We start from the raw sequence: 25,411 nt of genomic DNA, 5'->3' as shown, positions 1-25,411 counted from the left end.
CTCAGCAATTATTTAAGATCTTTCACAAAATTGATTATGGCTAGGCTGGCGCACAGAATCCACCAAGTTACACACCAAAGAGGTGGGGGGAAGAGAGAGAGCTATATATATCATGATATATATTATACACATATACATATATCACATATATGCATATATAGTATATAAAATTTTAGATATACAAATGCTCATGTCATTTATCTTTAATTAAATAAACTACAAAATAGCAACATTAACATGTACTGCAAGCTAAAGTTTATAGGATGCTTTCTTTGTAGAGAATAAAAAGTAAAATTTAAATGCATGTAATGGGCAGCATCTAATTAAAACATAAATGATTTTCTTTGGACTTCAATGAAGTTTTCTATTAATAAGTATTTCAGAGAACTTATCTGCTGACTTAAATGTCACATTAGCATTTTTTGAAATTCAGAGAAAAATAAAAATATGGATCAGCATATGTTGTGAGTTCTATGCCAAAAAGTACAGCCTGCCAGCCATCCCCTTCACTTTCCTATCTTCCCGGCTGCTCTAGGGTGGCATGGAGACTTCCCAGGGCTGCCCTCAGCTATGGAATGCTGGGTCTGCTGAATCACGATGCAAGAATATTCTTCGGCACAGACAGTCAAGGAGCAGGAGGAAAACATTACCATATTTCTTCCTTCCAAAGCACTTGTCCACTGTCCTCTCTGAGACAGACCTCCTGTTGCCCAGGTAGAGTCCGCTAAAGAAGCACTGCTTTCCAACATGGTAGGTGTGGAGATTGCTGCTGAACCTCGGGTAAAATGTCCACTCGGGACGCTGTCCATCTTCTGTAAGATGTCAGAAGGCCTTCATTAGCACCTCCCCCAGACTCGTAATGCAACCGGATGACAAATGTAAAAACTCCCCAGGAACTATGTGACTGTACAAATTTATCAACATGTTTATTTCTTGGTTCTACATGAGGCAGCGTTAACCTCTGGGTGACAAGCACAAAAGAGAGGGAAGTGGGGATAAAGTTATATAAGAGCTCTCTTCTCTTTTATTCCCTTTTTTACTTTCTTCTCCAAAAACAAAGCCCATTTTATGGTTCGAAGTGATATATGAGTTGGGAAGCTCAGAGGCAGTTTTACAAGTGCCAATAAAAACCCAACCTTCATTCTGATAAGTTAGCCAGTAGAACAGAATGCCCAGCAGGCAGCCATGGGATCCTAACTGGATGGAATATGGGGTTGGCAGCAACACAGGCACATCACACACTAGAGTGACACTGACAAGAGAAGACATGTGAGAACAGCTGCTGAGTCACCTCAGCCAAGTCACTGGACCTCTCTGTGACTCTGGGTTTCATTTGATTTTTTTCACACAAAATTGCTAAATTGATTTTAAACAATGAAAGATCTAACAGCTCCAGGGTTTCTTGAGAAACACTTGGGCTCTGTGGTGGCCAAGAAAGAACACAAGATTTGGAAGCAGGTAAGTCTGGATTCTAATCCCATTGCTCTGCTTCCTAGCTATGCATACTTGTGTCTCTGAAACTTGTGTGTCAAGTGGATAAGTCTGCATTCACCATATACAGCTATATGGATTGACACAGAAGCCCATCGTTTATTTACTTTGAATGAAAACAATGCATACTACTTTCTACTAGCAAAAACGTGGTTGTTTACACAACCGAAATACATATATAATATATAGACATATATTACATATAATATATACTACAACCCAAATATATATGTGTGTATGTGTGTGTACATGTACTATATGCATATTCTCTTTGTGATTTCATATATGTCTATTTGGGTTATAGTATATATATGTAGTGTACATACACATATACATTTCAAAATTCTGGAGGAATATTTCACTGGACCCTTATTTACTGAAGAATGTAAATATGGGTTTTTAGAGAATCACATTTGTTTTGATAAACATACAACTCTAACTCCCCAGAAGAGTTGTTGTGTGAATTAGTGATGAAATAGTCAAATGCCCAGCACTCAGTAGGTCTCCAATGGATGGCACCCGATATCATGGCAGATTTCTGCCCGGTGTGGAGGTACATGGAGGAGGGTCTCTGAACTCACTTGTCAGCAACTTAAGCAGGCTAAATTCCTCAGGATTTTTATCCTTCTGGACTTCATGAAATGAGATTTCAGAGGAGTGACCAGAATGTGAGGAGGAAGACTTCACATCCAAATCTGCAGCAGGGCTAGACAGGTAGCAGAAGGATTATTTTCTTCTCTATGCTTAAATTGGTAAGCAGAACTTGATCTCTATCTTGCGCTGGAATTGCCCTCACTGATGAAAAGAGAACTAGACCCACTTCCCTAAAAAAGTCCATGAACATATCATTTTTTTATTCACAATTTAAGAGGACTGAAACATATTCAAAAGGTGCATGCTTACAAAAATACCTTCTCAAAAGATTAACACAGAATTACCATACCACTTAGCAATTCCACCCCTGTGCATATACCCAAAAGAATTGAAAACAAAGACTCAAACAGATATTTGCATATGAATGTTCATTGCAGCATTATTCATAATAGCCAAAAGGTGGAAACAACCTAAATGTCCTTCATCAGATGAATGAATAAACAAAATATCTTATTTACCCGCAATGGAATATTATCCAGATACAAAAAGGAATGAAGTTCTGATACATGTTATAACATGCATGGACCTTGAAAACATTATGTGAAGTGACATAGCCAATAGAAAAGGACAAAAATTGTATGATTCCAGTTATATGAAATATCTAGAATAGGTAAATTCATAGAGACAGAATGTGGATTAAAGTACCAGAGGCTGTGGGGAGAGAAACGAGAAATCATCGTTTAATGGGCACAATGTTTCAGTCTGGGTGTTGAAAATTGATAATACTGGTGATTGCACAACATGCATCTAAACCCAGATCATCTCACTCCAGAATCCATTTTCTTGCCCAACATGTCATGCTACGTCTTCATCTGTTGGCTTCCTGGTGAGGATTTACCCCAACACTTACAGCTCTTCACTGGACGTCCCTACACAGAGTCAGAGTTAGATTTGCAATCTAGCTCTATATTATGTTGCCTAAAAATCATAAAGAACCTAGTTCAACAACTCACAAGTCTTCTATAGTTTAATCTCCAGTTTCCAATAAATAGGACAGAAAAAATAAATTTGAATATTAATGCCTGTATATTTTTGTGGCATGCAGATAGAGAGAAAATGCAATAACTCAGTGCCCCCAGATCAGAACATGACACTTTAACATTGGCGAAATATGACCCTCCTAATTCTTTACTTTAAATATTATGTTAAAAATCTCCTAAATCTTTGTTTTAAATATCGTTGAACAAACTGTGCATTTTGCCCAGGTTCACAGAGATACAAGGGGCAGAACTGGGATCTGAACCCAGACCACCTCACTCCAGAATCCATTTTCTCGCCAGACATGTCATGCTACCTCTCCGACTGTTGGCTTCCTGGTAAGGATTTACCCCAACACGTCTGGATGCTTACTTACTCAAGGGCAACAGACATCCTGCCTGGGCCTGTAGGCTTTCTGACACTTAGATCTGTTTCAACAGAAGATGAGGAACTAACCCTTCTGCCAGAGGATGTTTTGTTCACAAAGCATTCCTTAGATTCCAGAAAATCATTGTGTTTAGTTCCTGCAACACATAGATATCACCATTTGATTATAGTTATGAAAATACCTTCTACTCTATTTTGTTCCCTAAATATATATATATTTTCTAAAAGAAACTAACATTTGTTGAGTATTTATTATGTACTGGGGATTATGTTAACCTCTTACACACATTATCCTATTTGATTTCCATAATGACCTACAGACAGTGGTATTGTTTATCCTTCCATCTCACAGATGAGGAAACGAAGGCTCAAGAGGTTAATCAACTCTCCTAAGAACTCATGGAAAGTAAGCACCTGGGCCCAGATTTGATCACAGTTGTTGTGACACCAAAGTCTAAAATCCTAACCACTGTGCAAGTCTGGTCGCCTCTCCATAGCCTCCACTGCCTACTCTGAATTAAGTGGAAGAGGTATCTGAATCCAGTTACATATCACTATACATTGTATTGAGTCCCTCAATTCAATTTTTCAAATAATTTGTTCATAGAAAGACTGATAACTAACAAAAAATAAATAAAACTGCCATCAGAAATTTCCACTGGATTCCCCTCACACTATAGTGTGGTCATCCATTTATAGACACATTTTTTTCACCAGACTATGTCTTATTCATCTCAGTAACCCCTAGAACAGTGCCTGATGCAAAGTAAATGCTTAATAATGTTTCAGCAAGTAAATGAAAAAGAATTATAACTCCCCACTCACTTAATTTATAAGTAAGGGCATCCTAAAAGCCAATCCCTATCAGATAAAGCAAAGTGTACCCATTACCTTTACTCTGCTATCTAAGCACAAACTGCTGCTTTGTGAAAGTCCATTTGTACTTTCACCATTTTATATTGGTGTGTGTCTTGTCCAGCCACTTAAAAAAATGTTAGATGAATGCATATCGCATTTCTTTATTCATAAAGTTATACAGGTTACAAAATGTAACCCCTGATTATAAGAAAATGGTAAGAAATAACAGTCAGACTTATGTGACTTGAGTATATTTTTAGACTGACCACTGTTTCCCCCACATATTATCATTTTTCACATGTATACAACATATACTATGTGCCTGCCATCTGCAGATTCCCACTATGAGTGGGACTACTGCTTTTTTATTTACTTTTTATCATGTCACTCTCAAATTCACATAGCTAGTGAATCATATCTTTTCATTGTTAATAAAGTCCCAACCCTATCACCAAGCCTTTTTACTCTAAAGATTTTGCCTGTGATTCTATATAATTTAAAGGCCAGCTGAGCTACTTCCTCTCCTCACAATACCCCAATTCTGGGTTTCTTGGGATATCATTTTTTTAAGATTTATTTATTTATGCATACAAGAGCTGGGGTATAGGTCAGAGATGCAGGGGGTGAGAGGATTCACCAGAGACGGAATGAGGAACAGAACAGTCAGATTGACCGAAGTATACTGCTAAGGGAAGCAGCGGGCGAGTCAGGAGAGGTCTGCTGTGTCATGTTGGTTGCTCCCTGGTGGGCCGGGGATCAAACTTGTGCTGCAGAGGCTGCGGATTGCTTCATAGTGCGGTGCTTAACCCCTTGGGCCACCAGGGAGGCCCTTGGGGTATCACTTAAGAACTGTCTGCATCAGAATTATCTAGGAGACCTGTTAAAAATGAGCTCTCCTAATCCCATTATAGACCCATTGAATCAGAGTCTCACAGAAGTAAAGCCTGGAAACATGCATTTTTGAACAAGTGCCCCTTCCACAGGGTACTGGGGCTCGCATTTGGCAGTGCTTTTCTTCTTCAATTCTAGCTCCATCACTGCATTGTATTCTATCTTGTCCTATTTCCTGATTTTCCCATTTCTCAGGGTTTCCCAAGTATGCCAGGCTATGAGAATCACCTTGGGATATTTAACATCCCAGCTCTACCTCAGACTTTCAGGGGAAGACCTGTGGATCAGTTTATTTAAGAAGCACCTTGGATGATTCTTAGGACCAGCCAAGTGTGAAAGAGCCAAGGGATGTGAGGTTCCCCCAATAATGACTGCAGGACCCCTACCGTCCACGGATGGGAGCAGCAGGGCTGTCACTGAGAGTCTCCCACCAGCACACTGCTCCAGGTGCCTGACTTGCAGCCCCCAAGGCCGCAAGTTTCCTGGGCTCTGGGAGGCTCAGATGGGAATTGAGACCCTCCTTGTGTGTGTGTCTGCAGAAGAGTTGCCCCCTGGGGACCTTACCTTATCCCACTGAGCTTAGTTCCCCAGGCAAGACCTGCCTTATTGTAGGGAGCCTGACACAGCCCATGCCACTCAAGAGCGTGAGCCCACATCCACTGAGGGGCCAGACCAGGGGCCCAGCTCTGCGTGCGCCCCAGCCAGCTCAGGCTGCAAATGAAAACTTCAGCCATGCACACACACACTGCCTGCACACATACCACCAACAACACATGTTGTGGAGCCAAGAGCAGCCCCAGGTGAGCGACTTTTGTATGTAAAGTTTAAGGATGCCTTAAACTTGGCATTGTTTGAGGCATGAAGAGGGAATTGAGTGAAACCCAGCGGAGAGGGCATAAAGGGGCAGTGTTGAGAAAAGGAGAGCACAGGCCCCTGATAGCCAACATAGTTGCCACCTACATACTAAGCCGCAAAAGTAGTATCAACAAAAATACCGTAGACCATAGTCTCTGAGCACAGTGCAAGACAATTAGAAATCAATAATAAAAAGATAGCCAAAAACCAGCCAAAAACTTAGAAATTCAAACCATACTTCTAAATACATAAAAGAAGAAAATCTAATGGAAATCACAAGTACATAATGATCAATGACATAAATACTATATATCAAAATCTGTGGGATTTTACTAAAGCAGTAACTAGAAATTAGAGCTTTAAATGCATACACCATACTTCACTGAATATAAGACACTATCAACTGTAATAGCATTATTATCTACCAGAAAGAACAAAGACTGCCAATTAAACTATGACACTATGACTTATCACTTGTAATTATTATTTTATACTCATTGAAGCACTCTTTCAGGCTTTAATAAAGATTTTAAGCACATGTTACTTTATATATATGTATATATATATGGAAAATAAAAGTGACAAATTTGATTAAGGCATCCTTAAACTTTACATACAAAAGTCTTATTACTGAACCATTTTAAAATGCAATCACTAATTGATCTCTGTGCAACAAGAACATGGGTGAAGCAGCCTTTTCTTCAATGAGTGATCCCCTATTGCCAGACCAGGGACACACATTCTGCATTATTCAGTGTTCATACAGAAGATTCTGGCAACTACTTCACACCTACTTCTGGGCTACAGCCCTGGAAAGACCAATCCAACTTCAAAGATGCAAACTGTGAAAAGTGTCCATCTAAGAATTAACAGGTGACAGTGTTAAAAAAAATTCCAAAATGAATGAGCTATGCTATCAATTCAAGAAATAAGGGGAAAAAATAAACCCTCAAAATGATTAGGAAGGAAAGCATAAAATGAAAGCAGCAATGAATGAAATAAAGATCAAAACTATGGCTTCATGGAAAAAACTAATGATGTAGAAACACAAGTTTCAAGGGGGAAAAAAAGAACACAAGGAAACTACTAGGCATGAAAAGGAGGCCATAATTACAGGTAAAGTAGAAATAATTCTATACATAAAGAATTTGAGTACCAGAAATGTCAAATAATATCAAGGTAACAGAGTTATGAAGTACAGTTTATAAAATGTAGTTTAATGTTAAAGTAATCAAGATGGCAACAACACAAATCCTAATAGATAATTCCATAGAACAAAATATAAAATCTTGATAGAATAAAATTTTATATGATAATAGTGACTTTTTATCTAAGTGAAAAAAGGATGATTAAAAAAAATTGCTGAACAACAACAAATGTTGGCGAGGATATGGAGAGAAAGGAACTCTCCTGCACTGCTGGTGGGAGTGCAAATTGGTCCAACCATTATGGAAATCTGTGTGGAGATTTCTTGACCTACTAAACATAGAGCTTCCATATGATCCAGCAATTCCACTCCTAAGTATTGACCCAAAGGACACAGAAACATCAACTCCAAAGAGCACCTGCACCCCTATGTTTATAGCAGCACTGTTTACAATGGCTAAGCTTTGGAAACAACCCAAATGCCCAAAAATAGATGACTGGATCAAGAAGATGTGGTACATATACACCATGGAATATTACTCAGCATTCAAAAAAGATAAACACATGCAATTTGCAGCAACATGGATGTTGCTGGAAGGGATCATGCTCAGCGAAATAAGCCAGAAAGAAAACGAAAAATACCGGATGGTCTCACTCATAACAGGAATCTAGAAAACCTAAATATGGACCAGGAAAAAGAATAACTATAAGAAAGAAAAAAATCAAAATCAACAAACAACTATGAACCAGAGACACTCTTGGGGTGGGGGGGAGAGGAGGGATTGAGGTCAAAATCGGGGTTGCAATTGTATGGGGAATATAAAAATAAAAAGAAAAAAATAGAAAAGAAAATATATTGAATAGAAAAAAAATTGCTGAAACAACTAACCATTTTCAATGAAAATAAAATTAAATCTCATCTTATGTAATACACTTAAACTTTGCCCCTAAAATTAAAAAAGCAAAACATTTATAGATTTATAAGTGACTTATCACTTATAATTATTATAGATTTAAATGTAAAAATTAAAATAAAAGATGAGATGTACCTGAAAATATTCATAAGAAATGTTTACATGGGGCAGACCGGGCGTGCAGGGGAGCGCGTCGCCGGCACCGGCATTTTGCAGCAGGGACCCTTCTTGCTGGAGACTGTGTGAACCCAGCAGAAGGCTCACCGAGGAGACAGAGGTTAAGCTGGGAGGCTTGCCCACACCGGGCACCTTCTAGCCTGCAGTTCCAGCCCAGAGGGGAGCAGCACCCACCGCTGGGGCAGACCGGGCGTGCAGGGGAGCGCGTCCCCGGCTCTGGCATTTTGCAGCAGGGACCCTTCTTGCTGGAGACTGTGTGAACCCAGCAGAAGGCTCACCGAGGAGACAGAGCAGGGACCTGTCTTTGCTGGAGACTTGTGAACCCAGCAGAAGTTCCCCAGAGGAGCCAGTGGTGAGCTGGGAAGGTCGCCCAAGATGCCGGCCAGTACCAGCAACACAGTGTCACAAGGAATACGGCAAATTAGAAAACAGGCAGTAGGGAGTAGAAAAACAACATGCAACCCAGCAACTCCTCAGCAAAATAGCACACCACAAAAAGAAAACCATCTACCAGATTGCAACGACAGTAACTTGGAAGAACTTCTGAGCCTTCCAGATAGAGAATTTAAAATTGCTGTGATTAAAAAACTGACAGAAGTCATAAAGGAAAACAATGATAAGGGGAAAATAATTAATGACCAGAAGAATGAAATTGAGTCCCTAAAGAGGGAAGTAAAAGAAATGCAGGAGATCAAAGAATTAATGGAGACACTAAAGAACTCTGGGAAAAGCAGTGAAAGCAGAATAGATGAAATGGAAGAACGAATAAGTACTCTTGAAGACACAGAAATAAAAAGAACTAAAACAGAAAAGGAAGGAGAAGTACGAAGGAAAAAGACCGAAGAAAGACTTCGGGAACTATCTGACTCCATGGGGAAAGGAAATATAAGAGTTATAGGAATCCCAGAAGGAGAGGAGAGAGATGTAGGAACAGAGAAAATATTCATGGATATAATTGAAGAGAACTTCCCAAACGCTAAGAAGGATCTGAAAATTGATACACAAGAAGCAAGAAGAACACCAAACTTCCATGACGAAAGGAAAAATACAGCAAGACACATAATAGTAAAGCTCCCAAGAATCCAAGACAAAGAAAAAATAATGAAACTAACAAGAGGGAAGAAACAGATAACATTCAAAGGGAAACCAATCAGACTGACATCAGACTTCTCTGAAGAAACACTACGGGCAAGGAGAGAGTGGAGGGACATAGTCAACAGACTCCAAGAAAACAGATGCCAACCAAGAATACTCTATCCCGCAAAGCTCTCCTTCCTCTTTGAAGAAAGAATATGGACCTTCCCAGACAAACAGAAACTCCGGAATTTCATTGCGACTAAACCCCCACTCCAAAAAATACTACAAGGAGTCCTAAAGCCAGAACCTCAGAGGGACGAATAACAACAAAAGAAGGCCAAAGAAAGTTATTAAAAGAATAAATAAATAAAATCAAAGGAAAGACAAACACAATGGCAAATACAGATGCTAACATATCAATACTAACTCTAAATGTCAATGGACTAAACTCTCCAATAAAAAGACACAGAGTTGCAGGCTGGATTAAGAAACAAAACCCAACCTTTTGCTGTCTCCAGGAAACACATTTAGCTGCAAAAGATAAAAATAGACTCAAAGTTAAAGGATGGAAAACAATTCTACAAGCAAATGGACCAAAAAAGAAGGCAGGAACAGCTATACTCATATCAGATAAAACAGATTTCAAACTTAAAAAGATAAAAAGAGACCCCAGTGGTCATTACATTATGATCAAGGGGATAATACTTCAAGAAGAAATAACACTCATTAACATATATTCACCAAACGAAGGAGCACCAAAATATATCAGACAACTATTGGCATCTCTGAAAACAGACATCAGAGAAAACACATACGTAGTGGGAGACTTCAACACACCACTATCAACAATGGATAGATCAACAAGACAAAAAATAAGTAAAGACACTAAAGCTCTAAATAAGGATCTAGAGTGCTTAGGCTTAACAGACATATATAGAACACTAAACCCAAAAAAATCTGAGTATACATTTTTCTCAAGCGCACACGGATCATTCTCTAGGATCGATCATATACTGGGGCACAAGACAAACATCAACAGATACACCAAGAATGAAATCATACCAACCATCTTTTCTGACCATGAAGGCATCAAACTAGAAATAAACCATAAAGAGAAGGCAAGGTATTCTCCTACCTCGTGGAGATTGAAACCCACACTACTGGAAATCCACTGGACTAACGAGGAGATAAAAGAAGAAATTAAAAAATTCTTTGAATTGAATGACAAGGAGGACACCAATTTCCTAAATGTATGGGATGCAGCAAAAGCAGTAATAAGAGGAAAATATATAGCAATAGATGCTCACATCAAGAAACAAGAAAGAACTCAAAGAAACAACCTAATCTTGAAACTCAAAGATCTAGAAAAAGAACAACAAAAAAGCCCCAAAACCAGTAGAAGAAAAGAAATTATAAAAACAAAGCAGAAATAAATGAAATCGAAACTAAAAAAACAATCCAAAAGATCAATGAAACCAAGAGCTGGTTCTTCGAAAAAATAAATAAAATAGATAAACCCCTTGCCAGGCTCACAAGGGCAAAAAGGGAGAAAGCACAAATAAATAGGATAATAAATGAAAGAGGAGAAATCACAACGGACACAGCAGAAATCAAAAGAATTATTAATAACTACTATGAACAGTTATATGGAAACAAGTTTAACAATCTAGAGGAGATGGACAAATTCCTACAACTCTACAATCACCCAAAGCTAGATAAAGAAGAAATAGAACACCTAAACAGACCAATTACAATTAGCGAAATTGAAATGGTAATCAAAAACCTCCCCAAAAACAAAGCCCAGGACCTGATGGATTTACAAATGAATTCTACCAAACATTCAGAGATGAATTGGTACCTATCCTTCACAAACTCTTCCAAAAATTGAGAAGGAAGGTATAATACCTAACACGTTCTATGAAGCCAACATTACACTAATACCAAAACCGAACAAGGACAACACAAAAAAAGAAAACTATAGGCCAATCTCCCTAATGAACACTGATGCAAAAATCCTCAATAAAATTTTAGCTATCAGAATCCAACAGTATATCCATAAGGTAATTCACCACGACCAAGTAGGATTCATTCCAGGGACACAAGGATGGTTTAACATCCGAAAATCAATCAACGTTATCCAACACATCAACAAAAAGAAATATAAAAACCATATGATAATATCAATAGATGCTGAGAAAGCTTTCAACAAAGTGCAACACCCATTCATGATAAAAGCCCTTGAAATTCTTGGGATACAAGGAACGTACCTCAACATCATAAAGGCCGTATATGACAAGCCAACAGCCAGTATCATTCTCAATGGTGAAAAGCTGAAAGCAATTCCATTAAGATCTGGAACAAGACAAGGATGTCCACTTTTACCACTGCTTTTCAATATAATACTGGAAGTCCTAGCCAGGGCAATAAGACAAGAGAAAGACATCCAAGGAATCCAAATAGGAAAAGAAGAAGTCAAACTATCACTCTTTGCAGATGATATGATAATATACATAGAGAACCCCAAAAACTCCACAGAAAAACTAATTCAACTCATCAATCAGTTCAGTAAAGTGGCAGGATACAAAATCAACACGCAAAAGTCAGTAGCCTTCCTATATACAAACAATAAATCTGAAGAAGAAGAAATCAAAAAAACCATCCCTTTTATTATTGAAACAAAAAAAATCAAATATTTGGGAATAAATCTAACAAAAGAGGTAAAGAAGCCATACAAAGAAAACTATAAAACACTGTTAAAGAAATAGAAGAAGACACAAAGAAATGGAAAGACATCCCCTGCTCATGGATTGGAAGAATAAACATTATTAAAATGGCCATCCTACCAAAAGCAATATACAGATTCAATGCTATTCCAATCAAAATCTCAATGTCATTCTTCAAAGAAATAGAACAATTATTGATGAAATTCATATGGAATCACAAAAAACCCCGAATAGCCAAAGCTCTCCTGAAAAAAAAAAAGAAGGGAATGGAGGCATCACACTCCCAGACTTCAAACTCTACTACAAAGCCATAATCATCAAAACTGCATGGTATTGGAACAAGAACAGACATACAGACCAATGGAATCGAATAGAAAATCCAGAAATAAACCCACAGATTTATGGTCAACTAATCTTTGACAAAGGAGCAAAGACTATGCATTGGAGCAAAGAAAGTTTGTTCAATAAATGGTGCTGGGAAAACTGGGTCGCTACATGCAAAAGAATGAAGCTTGACCACTACCTCACACCATATACAAAAATCAACTCAAAATGGATTAAAGAACTAGACATAAGACCTGAAACCATAAAATACATAGAAGGAAATATAGGCGAAACACTACGTGATTTGCATATCAAAGACATCTTTACAGACACATCACCCAAAGCAGTGATAGTGAAGGCAAAGATCAACAGCTGGGACTACATCAAATTAAAGAGCTTCTGCACAGCAAAAGAGACAATAACAAAAACAAAGAGAAACCCCACCAACTGGGAGAAAATTTTTGCACCCAACACTAATGATAAAGGACTGATCACAAAAATCTGCAAAGAGCTGATGAGACTCAACAACAACAAAAGAAAATAATCCAGTCAAAAAATGGACAGAGGAACTAAAAAGAAACTTCTCTGAAGAGAAATGCGAATGGCCAACAGGCATATGAAAAAATGTTCAACATCACTTGCAATCAGGGAAATGCAAATCAAAACTACCATGAGATACCATCTTACACCAGTGAGAATGGCACATATTAAAAAAACTAGCAACAACAAATGTTGGCGAGGGTGTGGAGAAAAAAAGGAACTCTTCTGCACTGTTGGTGGGAGTGCAAACTGGTCCAACCACTATGGAGAGCTGTGTGGAGATTTCTGGACCTACTAAACATAGAGCTTCCACAGGATCCAGCAATTCCACTCCTAGGTATTTACCCAAAGAACACAGAAACATCAATTCCAAAGAACACCTGCACCCCTATGTTTATAGCAGCACTGTTTACAATAGCTAAGCTTTGGAAACAGCCCAAATGCCCAAAAATAGATGACTGGATCAAGAAGATGTGGTACATATATACCATGGAATATTACTCAGCATTCAAAAAAGATAAACACATGCAATTTGCAGCAACATGGATGACGCTGGAAGGGATCATGCTCAGTGAAATAAGCCAAAAAGAAAAAGAAAAAATACCGGATGGTCTCACTCATAGCAGGGATCTAGAAAACTTAAATAAGGGACCAGGAAAATGAATAACTATAAGAAAGTGAAAATCAAAATCAACAAAAACTATGAACCAGAGACACTTTTTGGGGGGTGGGGGGCGGGAGGGAGGGATTGGGTCAGAATGGGGGGATTGCAATTGTATGGGGAATATAAAAATAAAATTTATTAATTAAAAAAATTAATTAATTAATTAATTAAAAATTAAAAAAAAAAAAAGAAAGAAATGTTTACATGACCTTAGAGTACAGAAGTTAAACATATCAAAAGCAGGCAAAATGAAGAAAGAGACATGTGGATTTGAATACTTATATAGTTAAAACTTCCATAACAAATTATAAACTGGGAGAAAAAGTATATTATACATGATCAAAAAAGAGTTAATAGTCATGGAAAATTATGAGTTTTTATACATTTATAGGTGAAAATATGTACCCAAAGGGAAAAAATGGGTAAAAGACATGATCAGATCATTCATTAAACATATATAAACATACAAATGGCCAACATATTTGGAAAATGTTTCTTACCTAATAATCAAAGAGCTGGATTTAAAATGTGATACTAATATTAGCTGTTTGCAAATGCCCAAGGAAGGCACAGCTTGGAAATGGCATTATTGTACATTGCTGGAAATGTCTCCACCTTACTAAAGGGCAATTGGATCAAACAAGTCACCTGAAGCCTATGAGAAGGGCACTCCATTTGATCCAATGAGTTGGATCAATCCAATTCTGAAATCAGCATGAAATTTATGGCTAAGGAAGCAGAAAGGACCCACATATAGAGAGAAGAAATAAGACCAAGGGCAAAGATGTAGTCTAGGTTGTTAAGTTCTGAGTTATTTACTTTAGCATTTACTTCTGATCATCTTTGCCAGTAGGTTTTAACAGTGATTGCCTTCTCATAGCAAGAAATCACTTTAATTATATGTTTGCCACTTGAAAACTCACCATAGAAAAAAATTATCTGTTTTATATGGTATCAGAGGGGACCCCCTCACAAGTTTTTTGTTTTGTTTTTTTAATTTTAGGGGCAAAGTTTAAGTATATTACATAATAACCCTGAACAGTGAGCAGTGAAATCGCATGTGTAAATTTAACATATTTCTTTGTTTTGCGTAAGAAGTTTTCTGATGGCCTGTGGCTTGTCAGATGGGCAAGGATGAGAAAGGCAGTCTCTGCTGAACTGGAAATGGCACATTTCTGGATCAAGCTGACTGTAAGATCTTTCCAGAAGTGACTCTTCCTTAAATATGAACTAGAGACACTTGAATATGGCCTGGAGATGCCTCTCCTCATCTCCTCAAGCAGAAGAAGTGCTGGAATTGCACATCTGAACCTGCCCATTCTGCTATAGATGTTCCTACTGTGCAGAGTAAAATGAGGAGTAACTCTCCCCATCCCTCCTCCTAGTCCCTGGCTCCCCCCACCCAGTTCACGAGGCCCTGATGAGGAACAGACAGGCTAAGGGACAGCATGCATGGAACTGGAGGAGATTATGCTCCGTGAGATAAGTCAGAAGGAAAAAGACAAGTACAGGATGATTTCCACTCAAAGTGGAATACAGAGAAAGCGAATAAAGGAGTTGACAAAACTAAACCAAAGAAAGCCTAGAAATAGGAGTACAGAATTGAGGCTGCTAGGAGAGAAGAGTAGGTGGGAGTGGGCACCAAGGAGGGCGGGCTCAGTGGTATAGGATACAGGACTGTGGGTGCTTGGATCGTGGGGTGGGGTGGTGACATACATCTGAGGAGGTGTGAACCTCTTCCCCTAAACCATATACAGTGTTGCAAATCCGTGTTACCTCAATAAAGGAAGTAAAAAATCCTTTTGAAAGGGTCACCATTTATCATGATCATTGTTATTCAAATGTGATACATGTCCAGCAAGCCAGAGATAGGGAATTCTAACAAGTCATTAAAACATCAAGAGATGGGGCCTCCCCGGTGGCGCAGCGGTTGAGCACTGGGTTGCAAAGCTGCCCGCAGCCTCTGCAGCGTCAATCCCGGCATCCCGGCTGCTCCCTGGCCACCGGAGGAGGGTCCCACATGGTACGCAGACCTCTCCTGCCGCCCTCAGCAGTGTACTTCGTCAGTCTGCCTGCTCTGCTCCCCGCTCTGGCTCTGGTGAATTCTCTCACCCTCCTGCGCTTCTGACTGTACCCAGTGCTTGTATAAATAAATAAAAATAAATCTTTAAAAAAAAAAATCAAGAGATGTAAGAAAAGGTGATGCACCCTAAATGTTCATCAATAGATGACTGGATAAGGATGTGATATATACATATGGAATGTGACTTGGCTTTTTTTTTTTTTTTTTCGCAGACTGAAACTCTTACTTTATTAACAGATAATCGGGGGAGAGCACGAACGCAGTCCCCCACTACCACAAATTATGCAGTCGAGTTTCCCACATTTGGGGAAATCGCAGGGGTCAGCACATCCGGAATGCAATGGATAAGCCTCGCCCTGGGAAAACCACCTTCGTGATCATGGTATCTCCCCTGCCAGGTAAGTATTATTTTTTTAAAGATTTATTATTTATTTATACAAGAACTGGGACACGGTCAGAAGCGCGGGAGGGCGAGAGAATTCACCAGAGAGAGTGGAGAGCAGAACAGGCACATGGACAGAAGACACTGCTGAGGGGAGCAGCGGGCAAGGCAGGAGAGGTCTACCACACCACGTGGGTTTCTCCCTGGCCGGCCGAGAATCGAACCCATGCTGCAGAGGCTGCGGACAACTCCACAGCACAGCGCTCAACCCGCTGCGCCACTGGAGAGGCCCTACTCGGCTATTTTTTTAAAGATATATTTATTCATGCATACAAGAACTGGGGTACAGGCCAGAGGTGTGGGGAGGTGAAAGGAGTCACCAGAGACAGAGTGAAGAACAGAACAGGCAGACTGACTGAAACATACTGCTGAGGGGAGCAGCGGGCGAGTCAGTAGAGGTCTGCTGTGCCATGTGGGTAGCTCCCTGGCCGGGGTACGAACTCATGCCACAGTGGCTGCAGAGAGCTTCATAGGTTGCATCTTAACCCCTTGCACCACCAGGGAAGCCCCTACTCAGCTATTTAAAAAAACAAAAAACTGAAATCCTGCCATTTGCAACAACATGGGTGGACCTAGGAGACATTTTGCTCAGTGAAATGTCAGACTGAGGAAAAACAAACACCGTATGATTTCACTCATATGTGGTAAATAAAGAAACAAAACAAATGAACTAAAAATAACATAAAATAAACCTTCAGACTATCAGACCAAATGAGTGGTTACAATGAAGGAAAGGGGAAGGAAGGTAAATCTGGTAAAGGGGCTAAATCATATGGTGGGTTTGGATTTGCATTGGTGAACTTACTGTAGAATACACAGATGTGGGCCTCCCCGGTGGCGCAGCGGTTGAGCGCTGGGTTGCGAAGCTGCCCGCGGCCTCTGCGGCGCCGGTTCGATCCCCAGCTGCTCCCCGGCCACCGGAGGAGGGTCCCACATGGCGCGCAGACCTCTCCTGCCGCCCGCTGCTCCCCTCAGCAGTGTACTTCGGTCCTTCTGCCTGCTCTGCTCCCCGCTCTGGCTCTGGTGAATTCTCTCACCCTCCCCCGCTTCTGACTGTACCCAGTGCATGTATAAACAAAACAAACAAACAAACAAATAAATAAATAAAACATGCCTCTATTAAAAAAAAAAAAAAAAAAAAAGAATACACAGATGTGAATGTATAATGATGCACACCTGAAAATTATATAATGTTATAAGGCAGTGTTCCTTCAATTTAAAAAAAAAAAGAAAAAGATGCAACAAAAAGGACCAAGAGAAGGTTCTGATGAGCACAAAGAAATCAGGGGGAAAAGGAACATTTAGAAGATTTAGAAGAAAGTCTGCTTCTCTGGCACATCTGTGGGATTCAAGATAATTATTTCCATTTCTTTAGGCAGGAATAGCACCTTACATAACCAAGGCACTTTCCACACTTGTCTTGTCAGCTGATTTACGCCATGGCACTGTCTGGGCGGAGAGAATACACCAGCCAAGCTGACTTAATGTGGATATCCTTTAACTCAACACTGTTTTCCACCCCTGCTTATCTGCTCAACAAACCACATAAAGATCTAGGAGGGTAGCTTTTAAACAAATTCCCTTTTCTCCCTTCATCTGGTTCAAGGAGCCCCTTCCTTTCTGAACCTGTGGGGTGGTCTCAGGGGTGGTCTCACAGAGCAAACAGCAAAAAAGGAAGCTACCGGTCTTTGGTAAATGTGGTCTGGGGACCTCAGGTGCTGGTGCTCTTCTGGTACCCCGAAATCAGAAATAGGAAGCCTCTCTACTCTACCCTCCTTTACCCCAGATCAATCTGGAAACTGCAGAAAAGTCTGGAGCTTGAAGTTAGAATCCTGGCCCCTTTTTCTCCTTGCTGAGTTAACCACATTGGGCCATCAATGGTTCTTTCTCCTTCTGCTCCACCAGCCTCTCTTATTGGTGGGAGTGAACGCACTTGGGGAACCTTCAATACAGAAAACCAGAGGCCAAGACCAGAGGTCAATACAGAAGACCATCAGACCAGATCTGATGGAGCAGAGACAGAACATCCCTTTCTCAGCACACAAGCCGCTCACCTCTAACAGGTAGGCGCCAATGCGGACATACACTCAGAGGTTTTTTGACAGACTGGCTGTTCTGCTACATGACACTGTTCTCTCCAGGCAAAAGTGCCCCAAATACCCTCTTCAGCCTTAAGAACCAGTTATGGAGTTACCATCCATTACTAATTTTAAACCTTTCCTTAAATTGTTCACAATGTCCACCTGAGCTGTCCCCTTCATAAACTGCCACAAATCTATTAATCCATGAGTAGGATTTGGTGACTGTCAACTCCCAGCTTCACCATTTATTGGCTATAGCAATGGTCAGGTCAAGCCCCAGCAGCCTTTGCTCATTTGCAATGTGCTACTCCTGCAGTTAGAAGGTCCAAGAAGGTAATTTAGGAGAATTGCTGTGTGGATGCTGCTCTGGGCCTTATGGGATCTTGGGTTAATACAGGCTCTGGCCTGTAACCCAGATCTTGTATGCATAGATAAATAAATCTCTAAAAATAAATAAATAAAAGAAATACAGGCTGACGCTACTATTCCAGTGTCTGTTCCTCTGATATTTCAATTGGTGCCCCTGATTCAAACATACTTGAATACGGCCAAGCCCACACCCCACCCTCCTGGTTTCCTAGAACTCAACTGTGTCTGTCCTCCACCGTGCTCATGCCAGAGGCGCCTTTCTCGTCAACGTTCTCCAGCTCTTGACCACAGGTCTCTCTGGAGATGGAGGGGAGATGGCAGCCCTGAGAATCATTTCCAGGGTACATGGACTCATCTGTGCACGTGTCGATTTTAAGTATTAAAAGCAGCCCGAGACAAAGAAAAGACGTTTGTAAGGAAGGTATTGATCAAAACAAAACCCCCACAAGCCGGAAGAGGCAAAAAGCCAGGGCTGGGTTCTTAACCAAAGACTGCCTCTCTCCCGCTGCGCGGGCCTTTCTCGGCTTGGAAGCCCCCAGGGCCCCGGAGCCCGGCCCGGCCCCCCAACCTCCGCCGGGCTCCCGGCCCCGGAAGCCCGGGAGAAGCGCCCCTTCTTTACACCTCGCGGCCCTCCTACCCCTTCCCCAGTGCAGCCCGGCTTCGCGCTCGGGATCCTCCAAGGGGCGCGCCGCGGAGATCAACGCACCCAGCACAGGCGAGCTGAGGGAGGACCCGAGTGGGGCGAACCCACAGTCGAAGGCAAGAGGGGGGCGGCCGCCGCCTGCCCCTCCGCAGAGGCGCGTTCGGGGGTTGCCGGGACACCTGCCCCGCAACGCGCTGCCAAGGCTTCCCGGTCCTGCCCCCTCGCCACGTCCTTGCGCGCGTGATGGCGTCTTTCCAGAGGGCAGGTTCTGCAGCCAAGGCCGGGCGTCGGAGGCAAAGGCCACTGGAAAACCTGCTTAGGGTTCCTGGATTTTTTATTTTAGGAAATGTGGTTCTCTCCCGGCAGTTTTCTTTATTGGAACTGTAGCTCTGGTGGCATTGAAGATGAGGCGCCACAAAGCTTGCAAATGCCCGCTTGTAATTGGCATTGATTAGACAAGATCACCTACCACTTGCAGCGCGCCTTCCTGGGCTAGGCGCCCTGATGGATGTCGTCTTCCTTCAGCAGCCAGCTGTGATTTCAAAATAGAAAGCTAAATTTGAGCAAGGGCTTGCTCAAGGTCACCCCCAAACCAGATTCTTTTCCAAGTTTCCTCACTCCAAATCTTCACTCTCTTTGCATCACACCAACTTGAATTTATCTTCCAAATTCTTTTCAGCATCTAATCACTCTTGCATGAAAAGCATTTCTGCATATTCAGTTTAAGTCCCTCAACACAAGTTCAAACCTAATTTCTCTTGGTGAAATGAAAAAGAAATTAGACTGCTTTTATTGTGAATAACATTTTCTTAGTGCTTATAAAAGAAATGAGTGGTCATTGTCAAAATTTTGGAAAATACAGGAAAAAAATGTTAAGACCCATAATGCCACAATTCAGATAAACCACTTTTCCTAGGCAACTATTGCTGTTTACAAATCACCCCCAAACTCTGTTGCCTTAAGCAGCTTATCATGATTACCTCCTCCTTCTGGGGCTTGCCTAGGCTAAGCCCAGCTGTCCAGGCTTGGAGCGCTCATCTCATGCAACTGCAGCCAGAAGGTGGCTCAAGTTTCCTCACTCATTTGTCTGATGACTTGTGTGGACCATCTGCTGGGGCTTTTGGACACATCCATGTGCTTCCTCAAAGCATGGATTCTGGGTTCCTGATATAAACATCTCAGGAAGACCAGGCAAAAGCTGTATTGCTATCATAGTAAGGGATGCAGAAAGAGACTTGACCACTCCTCTCAAGGTCACATTGTGTGAAGAGCCTAGGGGGTGGGGGTTAATTGGGGCCATCTTAGAATATACAACCTGCCACACCACTACTCATATTTAGGACTATTTCCAACTTGTCATTTTTCTGTGCATAGATATGTTGACATAATTGTAACTAAACTACATATACCATTTCCTATCTTTTTTTATTTAAAGCTATATCTCAGGCATTTTCTCACATTAAAGTTTTTTTAAAAAGTCATTTTATATATTTAATTAACCCACGGTAGAAGAGATTAACAATTTTGTAATAGCGATTTTTGCTGGCTAGTTATTACAGTCTATCCTAAGATGCTGTAATGCCAGGAGAAGAAATTTTTGTCTATTTTGTTCACTGCTATACACTAAGCATCTAGCACAGTGCCTGGCATATATGGGCACTCAATAACCATTTGTTTAATCAATGAATAAATGGATGGATATACGGACAGATGGAGGGACTGATGATTAAAATGGCCTAGGCTCCCTATCCCTTTCACACCCTCCTGGAAGGAAAGAGACCAGGTCTCTAATCTGCATCTTCAGGTTCCAAGACACTGAGAACATCTGTTGGTCCCCAGATTGCTGGACATGGGAGTCAATTACAGAGCCAAAACTCTCACCTTCAGTGAGTCCTATGAACTGTGACTCTTTTTTTTTTTTTTTTTAAGATTTATTTATTTATTTATACAAGCACTCTGGTACAGTCAGAAGCGCAGGAGGGTGAGAGAATTCACCAGAGCCAGAGCGGAAAGCAGAACAGGCAGACTGACGAAATACACTGCTGAGGGGAGCAGCGGGCCTAACAGGAGAGGTCTGCACACCATGTGGGACCCTCACCCAGCGGCCGGGGATAGAACTAGCGCTGAGAGGCTGCGGGCAGCTTCACAACCCAGCGCTCCTGCGCTCAACCGCTGCACCACGGGGGAGGCCCTGAACTGTGACTCTTAAACCTGTTTCTCTGCAGTTTTAAAACCTCCTCGACACTTTGCCTTCATCCTTGGGCAAGTTTTAGATGTCTCCAGTTCTGGGCCTGCTCAGGTGACTGGCTGCAGGGTTTGGTGGGTTGCTTGAGTTACCTCAGAGGTGTTCTTACACAACCAGAACTGGTGCCAGAAGGTTTCCTTGCACAGCAGCCAGGGGTCAACCTGGTTTGGCAGCCAGGAGAATGGCGGGTGCTGGTGTGGCCTCCTGAAGCTAAAAACAAACTAACAAAACCCTGTGGCTATAGCCAGGAAGCTGAGTACCCAGGAAAAAGAAGGATATATTTCCAGGGTTCTCTTGCTTGGGACATGACCAGGTGACTCCTCCACTGGCTGCATGCCCCAAACCAAACCCTGGAGGAAACTACACGGGAACAGAGGGAATGTGGCCCCCTGACATCAACTATACCTCTGGACTTAGGGACCTCCTTGGGGATGTGCAGTGCGGAACCCTGACGTGCCAGGAGCCTGGGGTCTGAATGAGCACGGAAAATGGGACTCTAGGGCCACCGCTGGCACATAACGGGTGTCTGTGCCTAAGTATTACGTTGAGTCATATGAAATGGCAGTCTTTGTGTGTCAAAGACTTCAGCCCCCAATGTCTCCATCCGTCCTGTGGAGCCCCACTGTGTGTTTGACTTGGAGCTCACTCTGAGAAGGGATAACAGACAGGAGGCAGGTTGGTGGAAGCAGGTGGTGGGCGGGCTAAAGCTAACACCAAGAAGGAAGATTCTGGTTCTTCCTTGGCCTGAACGCCTCCTATGATCCCAGACCCTTAAGAGCAGCGGGGCCAGCTCTAAGAATTAGATTCTACTCCTCCAGATAAAGGGGGAGTGATATCAAATAAACCTGACCCTGTTTTTTGGGGTCTTGCCAAAACACAAAGTACCGGCTGAGGAGGAAACTTGAACCTGAAAGGATGGTATTACTTAACGGCTGATCCATCAGGGACATTGGTAAAATGCCTCTTGTGTTTGGTAACCTCAGTAGTTGCAAGTTAAAGCAGGAGGTAGGTCTTAAACACTATCTCACCCCCCACCTCCACCCCAGCACCCTGGCAAACTGGTCATAAAGGAGAACCTCGCCTCCCAATGTCAAGACAAAGTCACATAGACCTGCAGAGATATGCTTTTCCAGAAGAACACACCAGAGGGCAGTGTAAACCAGGACATGGGAACTAAAATGTGATGGGACCTGCACTGCTCTGCTCAAGATAAAGTGTCAAAGAACCTCAAACAAAGAGAATACAGGGGAATGGATGTTGAGTGGATTACTGTAGGACAGTTGCCTGGGAAAATCGTCAATGATAGGCAGAGGAAGCCTGGCACCAGCTACCATGAGCTCCCAAATCCTCAAAGGACCTCAGCATCCGTTCAGGGTAGAAAAGAATTACAAGCACCTCTGATGTTCCAGGCACTGTGTCAGGGCAGGGATTCAGAGATAAGTAAAACTCAGTCCCTTCTCTAGTTGTGTGCCTATGAGTTGTGTGCCAATCTCTTTAAATTCATTACCACATTTAATCCTTACACCAATCAAGTGCTGTGAGAATCATCCTCATTTTACAGACAGGCTCAGAAGGTGTGGAGAGACTAGTCCATTTCATAACTGGCAACGTTGGGGTTTAAAGCAGGTCTCTCTAGAGTCAGATCCAGGATGGTCACCACTATATTAGAACCTTCTTAATCGGTGTTCTCAACAGTGAGGGGGTCCATTTGCCATCTCCATAGGCAATCTCACAGGCCATCTGGCTGCCAGATGAGATCCAGGTGGTGTGTGTCCCCAGAAGCACAAACATCCCCAGGGTTTGCGTTTCTGTAACATAAATAAATGACTACGATTTTCAAGAATATATAACATAAACAATATAACACACAAGTAAATATACCTGTATATGTAAGTGCAATGTCCGTTCTCTATAGCCTTGGAAGAGAGGAGGAGGAATTTGATAGGCTGTGGGATTCCTTGAATACCAGGTCTGAGCCAGTATGGAGTGGGAAGTCATTGCACATCTCTTAATTGAGGAATGAAGAAGCAAAAGAGCCACATTCTGCATATCCTCCTATCTTTCTTCACACCTCCAGGTCTACTCCCTGCTGTCCCTACCCTGTTCTGTGCCCAGAGGCTGACCTGTATGAACTGCATCCCCCAGCTCCCGTGGGAGGCCAATAGGGAGGTGGGAGAAAGGAGGGAGAGAAGAAGTCAGAGTATTTATTCCCTAGGCCCCTCTCTTGGGCCCTCAGCTCTCTATGCCCCTCTCCCTAAGGTCAGGGCTCCCCACACAGCTCTGAGGTCCAGTAACGTCTCCCTCCCCTAGACCTTCAAGTGATATATAGCAGTAACTTCCCATTGTTAAAACCATGGTCCTGGTGGTGCAGCGGTTGAGCGCTGGGCTGCGAAGCTGCCCGCAGCCTCTGCACTGCCGGTTCAATCCCCAGCCGCCGGGCAAGGGTCCCACATGGCGCGCAGACCTCTCCTGCCACCCGCTGCTCCCCTCAGCAGTGTACTTCGTCATTCTGCCTGTTCTGTTCCCCGCTCTGGCTCTGGTGAATTCTCTCACCCTCCCACGTTTCTGACTGTACCCAGTGCTTGTATAAATAAGTAAATAAATCTTTAAAAAAAAAATCAAAAAACATGGTCCTTTGCCCTATTCTTAGTTGACCCTAAACTCTACTTGCACCTTTGTGACGAATGCCTTTATTCTACTCTGCATTCACCCAGCCTGAGTGTGCCATGTCTTTCCCTGTGGAACACTTGTTATGTATTAGTCTGATATGATGGGAAGGCTGGTAGGAGGGCTGTCTGAGGTGGTGGGCCAGGCCAGAAGGGACTTATTGTGTAGGGGAAGTCAACCCTACACAGAGAAAGGAAAGGCAACTCCAAGATCTGTAACCTGTGGATACCAGATCCTGGGAAATGCATCTAATTGCACATTAGTTTCTGTGTGTGCTGGAGGGGATAGCAGTAACAAAGGAAATGGTTAGCTAGGTTTGAGTCAGGCTGAGAGTGGGGAGATGTTGGGCTAATATTAAATAATAGGAAATTGAATGAATTTGTCCTGCTGCCTGGATCAGGGACCTGGCCCTCTAGGGGGCAAAGAGACATTAAGTAATCCATATTCTAAGAGAATATTTATCAAAAGAGGACCAGACTCTCCCTAGGGCCTATCAAGAGGTCTCCAAATCTCTGAACATTACTGAATATGTATTACTTTCCCAGAAAAAAAATAAGTAAGTAAATGTTGTGGCAACCTTCAAATTATAAGACTCAGACATGGTGGATGCAAGTGCAGGCCCCAGGGCCACATCCCTTGCGTGCAGATCTTGCTGCTTCTGGCTTCCTAATTGTGCACCCTCAGGCATGTTATTCAGTTTCTGACCTCAGAAACTGAGGTCTTCAGTTTCAAGACCTGTAAAGGGGCTAAATAGAACCCACAAGGTGTCTGAGAGGATTAATGACAAGATCCATATGAAAGCACTTGGAAAGGCAGGATGTGGTAAGAAGCCAGTAAAGGTGAGTGTGTGAAGAGCTTTTCCTTCTATGACTGGTTTCTGTGATAATGAAGCACCCTCAAATCTGAGGCCAGAGGAAGTGAACAGCCTTTGACTATCCTCTTGGGGAAGGGGTGAGGAGAGAAAACAGTCAAAGCAATTTTCGTTTTTGCAAGTTGTTGAAGAGCTAGCAGGTTTCTGGGAAGGGGTAGGCCACCCTCCATGTGAAAAAGCCTGCTAAGCCCACCATGTCCCACCCAGGTATTGAACCACCACCAGGGGGAGACAAAGAGCCCCCGGAAGAACAGCGTGGAGGAAGCAAATGAGGAAGACTGCCTTCCAGAGTAGATGGGCTCCTCTACACAAACTCTAAGAAAAATGTGAA

General features: G+C 42.1%; 1 protein-coding gene and 1 non-coding gene across 4 annotated transcripts in view; both read right to left on the bottom strand.

Moving 5' to 3' along the window:
* The window catches only part of SPATS1 (spermatogenesis associated serine rich 1), a 41,145-nt gene extending 21,689 nt beyond the window's left edge, over positions 1 to 19,456 (bottom strand). For all 3 annotated transcript variants that reach the window (XR_008553225.1, XM_037519824.2, XM_054698833.1), the window contains exons 1-5: positions 19,361 to 19,456; positions 18,875 to 19,009; positions 3,500 to 3,647; positions 2,073 to 2,197; positions 651 to 812 (exon numbers count right to left, since the gene is read on the bottom strand). Coding sequence is in view for 2 of the 3 variants with exons in the window: in XM_037519824.2 (XP_037375721.1) it covers positions 651 to 812; positions 2,073 to 2,197; positions 3,500 to 3,647; positions 18,875 to 19,001 (562 nt within the window). In the remaining variant the exon portion in view is untranslated. The remainder of the gene's footprint in view (positions 1 to 650; positions 813 to 2,072; positions 2,198 to 3,499; positions 3,648 to 18,874; positions 19,010 to 19,360) is intronic.
* On the bottom strand, positions 16,005 to 16,168 carry LOC119253598 (U1 spliceosomal RNA). Its single transcript, XR_005127135.1, has one exon. It is a non-coding gene; the product is annotated as a U1 spliceosomal RNA (small nuclear RNA).
* Positions 19,457 to 25,411: the final 5,955 nt, after the last annotated feature.

The sequence above is a fragment of the Talpa occidentalis genome, unplaced genomic scaffold (assembly GCF_014898055.3).
Source record: "Talpa occidentalis isolate TD23 unplaced genomic scaffold, MPIMG_talOcc4v2.1 talOcc4.2, whole genome shotgun sequence".
Classification (NCBI taxonomy): Eukaryota; Metazoa; Chordata; class Mammalia; order Eulipotyphla; family Talpidae; genus Talpa; species Talpa occidentalis.
The sequence above is the reverse complement of the archived record's forward strand: the minus strand, read 5'-3'. Positions and strand labels throughout refer to the sequence as shown.